Genomic DNA, 5,127 nt, shown 5'->3' with positions numbered 1-5,127 from the left:
CAACAGCTGATGAGCAGTTGCGAATTTCGTAAATGCAACAGGCTGTTGCGAATTATAAAGTCGTTGCAAAATCGGTTGCGTATTCACAACTGCGCTAGAGCCGTTGCAACATTTAGTTGCTAATCGGGAAAAATGGAGTATTGGTCCTGTACTTTCTCTCCAATAGCCGATAAAGAGTCAGAAATATCTTTGATTCGCTGTAAGTAAACAATAGAATCTAACCCTCGTTTCATGTTATACAATTGATTACGAAGCATAGATTTGCGAGCTACAAATTGATTAGAAAAATATTTAGCTATGTAATCCCAGACCTGTTGAGATGTAGTTTGTCCAAGAATATCCTTTGAAACAGAGGGACTGAAGGTTGCGTTCAGGCAGCTAATCACAAATCGATCCCATTTACGCCAAAGAGTAAGATCTGGATTTGGTTTATCAACACCATCAACAGTGATTGTTGCAGGAGGTAAAGGTATAGTTCCATCAATGAATCCATAGAGATCTGTACTCATAAGGATAGATTCCGTCTGAAATTTCCGTACCAAGTAATTGGTATCGTCCAGTGTCGAAGAAACATAGTTTGAGACATTCGAAAAAGGGATAGATGTAGGAAAATTATACTTGAAATTGGTGTTTGTAGTAGTCATGATTGATTGATGATAGTGTTCTTCAGTAGAAGAAATGGTTGATTTGATGATTATGAAGTCAATAAATTTGGGTGGCGGCTCAAGGAACGAAACCTAAAAACCTGATACCATGAAAGATATTTATTGAAGTGATTGTGTTGTCTTAAGGTCTTACAAAGATAAGCCTGGCATTTATAGTGGATGCGTAGGTAAACTTAACAGAAACCTAATAGATATAAAGTCAAGCCAACTAACAGCACCAGCAGAACAATAAAAGAAAATAGCCTCACTAACACTCTGTTTACACACGAGATATATTCTCCAATAGTATCAACAATTAATTGACAAAAACAATATATTAAAAAGAAGAACACCCCAAAGATGATATTTGGGATTAAAATTTCGCAAGTATTTCTCTTCCAACGCCCTGGTAGTTGAATTCACATGAATGCTTCTCCGGGTAGCGGTAAGCCGAGCAGAAAACTGGTCCACACTTGCACTTAACCGATGTCAATCCGAGTTTCTTATTACAACTAAAACACCTATTCTTCGCTACTGTTCTGCTTTCTCCATTACTAGTGGATGTTGCTGAATCGGATGATGCTAAACTTGGCGAAGCCGTAGTCTTGTATGCAACACTAGAATCACTTGAGCCGACTGATTCTGCTTGGGTTGTAAGAGCTTTCTTAGGGTTTGCAGATTTCTCGAAAGCCGCTTTGGCTAAAATTGATTGTTCATCTGCCTTGAGTTGATCCCTGTAGCACTTGCTACATAAGTTCATATTTACCGCTGTTACGAAAAATCCACACCTGTTTACACAAAGTATATGTGCTTCGCACCCATTTAATCCGTCTTGTGATGCCATCGATCGTGAAAAGTCTGATAGTACACAAAAAAATCCTAAGAGAAATCTGATAGTAGTAGTAAAGAAAATCTTAAGAGGTGTGTATTTATAATAGCATGGCCACGGTCGAATACAATACATACTGCTTCCTTGTTAGATTTGGATTTGGAATCAGAGTTTCCTATTTCATAACACTTAAATATAGAATGAGAGGTGTATTTCTAAATTATTGTTTTATAGTTTCACTTAGGAAGGATCTCAAATTCTCAGAAGAATTCCGAAAAGTGGCTGGGTTTTGAAATTTCATGTCGATTTCAGTCTCCTACTGAGATATGGGTGGCTCTGGTACAGAAGAATCTTGGTACGAAGGTTGAATCTAATTGCTGATGAGCAGAAAAGGTTAAGTATTTTGGCGAAGGCTAGGAAACGGTTAGCTAAGTGGGATGAGAGGAGACAAGCGGCTAAAACAGGTGCGGAATTGCGATACGAGAAAGAACGTGAGAAACTTGGTACGAAGGTTGAATCTAGAGTTCAGCAGGCAGAGGAAAATAGGATGCTTCTTCTCAAGGCCCGCAGACAGAGTAGAGCTGCAGTAAAAGAGAGGAGAGATCAATCATTGTTGGAAGATCGACTACAAAGGGCAAAGAGCCAAAGAGCAGAATACTTAAGGCAGAGAGGAAGTCCTCATACTTCTGTTCGTGTTAACTGGTATAATATGCACAAGCAGGGAGATTTCCTTTCAAGAAAACTGGCAAGGTGCTGGAGACGTTTTGTGCAGTTGAAGAGATCTACCTACACGTTAGCAAAAGGTTATGATGCCCTAAAAATCAAGGGGAAATCTATCAAATCAATTCCATTTGAGGAACTTGCTCTCCTAATTGAATCTTCCACGACCATTCAGACTGTGAAAGCTTTAGTTGATCGATTTGAGACACGTTTCACGCTCTCACATTCCAATGCTTCTCTCAGTGGTCCATCCAAGTTGAATAACATTGATCACCTTCTTAAACGCTTAACTTCACCTAAACGAAGGGGTAGGCCTAGTAGTTATCTTAGGAAAGGAGGACTAAGAAATATGGGATCCAGTGTTGAGGCAACTGAAAATCAAGCTAAGGTATCAAGGTATCCTGTGAGAGTGGTGCTTTGTGCATATATGAGACTGGGTCATCCTGATGTAGTCTTCAGTGGGCATGGATAACGTGAGTTTTTTCTCGCGGAGTCTGCAGGAAAATTCGTCCAGAAGTTAGAAATGTTGATCAAGGTTGTCTTGGATGGTTGGACAAAAAGTGGTTCCAAGTTACCTAATCAAACTTTCAGATCCCAGTTGGAAGCTTTCGATGCGGCGTGGTGTTCTTACCTATATCGCTTTGTCGTATTGAAGGTTAAGGATGCAAAATCCCTGGAGAAGGATTTGGTTAGAGCAGCTTGCCAACTTTAGCTCTCAATGATGCAAAAGTGCAAGCTAACTCCGGAACAAGAAAATGTTGGTATTTCTCATGATAAGAAGGCTATCCAGAACCAGGTTACAAAAGATCAGATACTTCTCCGGGAAAAGGTACAACATCTTAGTGGTGATGCTGGGATTAAGCGAATGGAATCAGCTCTGTCAGACACTCGTTCTAGATTCTTCGAGGCCAAGGAAAATGGGGGCCAGATAGACACCCCAGTTGCCCATATTTTATCTCCAAGTCTTCCTGGTTCTTCTGCTGCCCTTCCTCTCCAATCTGGCTCCGACGAAGTAGAAGTTAGTCAGGGTTCTCTTGGGGATAGTGAGAAGCCAAGCCGTGTTGTTCGTTCCTTGTTTAAAGATACGTCTTCTTCTCCATCTGCTGAGGCTGTTCTGTCCACTACCACTAAAAGCAGAGATAGTCGATTGGAATCTTCTTCAGATGAAAAATTGTCCAAGGAGAATGAAATTCTTGTCAATGAGATTGTCCATGAGAACCGACACGCTTTTGCTGACAGTATCGATATCAGCGACGGGGATCAAAATGGTGTCCAGTCCAAAGTAAGAGAGACGATGGAAAAATGCTTTCTGGGATGGAATTGCGGAGTCTATGAAGCAGGATGATCCCGACTATGGCCGAATAGTTGAACTAATGAGGAAGGTGAGGGATGACCTTTGCGAAATGGCTCCTCAAAGTTGGAAGCAAGAGATTTTGGAAGCTATAGATCTCGATATTCTCACTCAGGTGCTCATGTGCGGAACTCGTGACATGGACTATCTAGGAAAGATCCTGCAGTTTGCATTGGTTACATTGCAGAAGCTTTCAGCTGCAGCTACCGAGGATGAGATGAAGGAGACCCACAAAAATTTATTGAAAGATCTCGGTGTAGCATCAAGTGGTTCATTTCTCGAATCAATGATAAAGGGTCTTCGTTTTGTTCTTCAAGAGATTCAGGCACTTAAGCGAGAAATCAGCAAAGCACGTATAAAGATCATGGAACCAATTATAAAGGGTCCCGGTGGTTTGGAGTATCTGAAGAAGGCCTTTGGTGGGCGTCATGGATCTCCATCCAATGTCTCAACCTCTTTACCACTGACAGTTCGGTGGTTATCATCTGTAAGAGGTAGTGCAGAAGAGGAATGGGAAGAACACAAGGATTCCCTCGCTGCATTCATGGCAAGTCAACCAAGTACCTCTCAGGGGCTTCCTCCATCGACTTCCCTTAAAACTTGCGGCAATATTCACACGTCATCTAATAAGTTCCAACCGACTTTCTATCCTCAAGTTTCTACTACAGGTGGCCAACCCTGTAGTAGAAACTTGGGCGAAAAGATTGACGTCTTGGTGAGACTTGGCTTATTAAAGTTGGTCAGTAAGATAGAAGGAATAAACAATGAAAACCTACCTGAAACCCTGAAGCTCAATTTCCCAAGGCTAAGGTCTATCCAATCCCAACTCCAGAAGATCATTGTCATTTCTACCAGCATGTTGGTCTTAAGGCAGTCACTTCTCAGCAAGAGCTCTTATATCAACCCGTAATCCATGGAATACATAGTCACAAACTCTGTCAAAGCAGTGACCAAGCTCTTGGACTCAGTAGAAGATGTTGGTATCATAGAAATTGTTGAAAAATTTTACGAGTTCATGGAAGGGTGCGAGGATGCTGAAAAACTTCAAGCAAGTAAAGAAGTAATGGCAAACATGTTATTGAAGAGTTTAAGAGATGGAGACCCAGTATTTGAGAGGGTATCTCGTGCAGTTTACGTGGCAGTTAGGTCAGCTGTACTTGGTGGAAATGTGGCTCACGGGAGAAATTTAGCTGAAACAGTTCTGCGACGTGTTGGAGCAGCAGTTCTGGTTGATCGGGTGATAGAAATGGCGGATGTTCTGATAATTGTAGCCAAGGTTTCTGGTGGTGTTCACGGGGAATGGTATTTACAAGTAGTCAACAATGTATAAAGTAGATGATTATTTCATTAACATCTTAAGATTAAAAAAAAAACCTCCTGACTGTAATAAATTAAGCAAAATCTTGAATTGAATTTGGAAATTAATTTGTTTATTTGGCTCGTTGTTCGAGCTAGCCTTCAGGCGTGAATAAAAGTGTAAATTGGGGCGGGCCTGCACTTTTATGGCACACACTTTTATGGCACAACCCAATACGTCAAAATTGGACCACATCACCACACATCACATGAATTGCCACAACACG

General features: G+C 41.1%; 1 protein-coding gene across 1 annotated transcript; it reads left to right on the top strand.

The window, feature by feature from the left end:
- The first annotated feature begins 2,914 nt into the window (after positions 1–2,914).
- On the top strand, positions 2,915–4,454 carry LOC113316693. The gene is made up of 2 exons (XM_026564841.1): positions 2,915–3,475; positions 3,534–4,454. The coding sequence occupies exons 1-2, from the start codon at positions 2,915–2,917 to the stop codon at positions 4,452–4,454; spliced, it is 1,482 nt and encodes a 493-aa protein (XP_026420626.1).
- Positions 4,455–5,127: the final 673 nt, after the last annotated feature.

The sequence above is a fragment of the Papaver somniferum genome, chromosome 10 (assembly GCF_003573695.1).
Source record: "Papaver somniferum cultivar HN1 chromosome 10, ASM357369v1, whole genome shotgun sequence".
Lineage (NCBI taxonomy): Eukaryota > Viridiplantae > Streptophyta > Magnoliopsida > Ranunculales > Papaveraceae > Papaver > Papaver somniferum.
This window is presented reverse-complemented; position numbering and strand designations above follow the sequence as displayed.

What these genes read in the sequence shown, in the direction of transcription:
- LOC113316693 (XM_026564841.1), top strand. Translation starts at nt 2,915, where the DNA reads ATGCAAAAGTGCAAGCTAACTCCGGAACAAGAAAATGTTGGTATTTCT. An exon ending in AAAATGGTGTCCAGTCCAAA is followed by an intron (nt 3,476 to 3,533) that starts GTAAGAGAGACG and finishes TCTATGAAGCAG; the next exon opens with GATGATCCCGACTATGGCCG.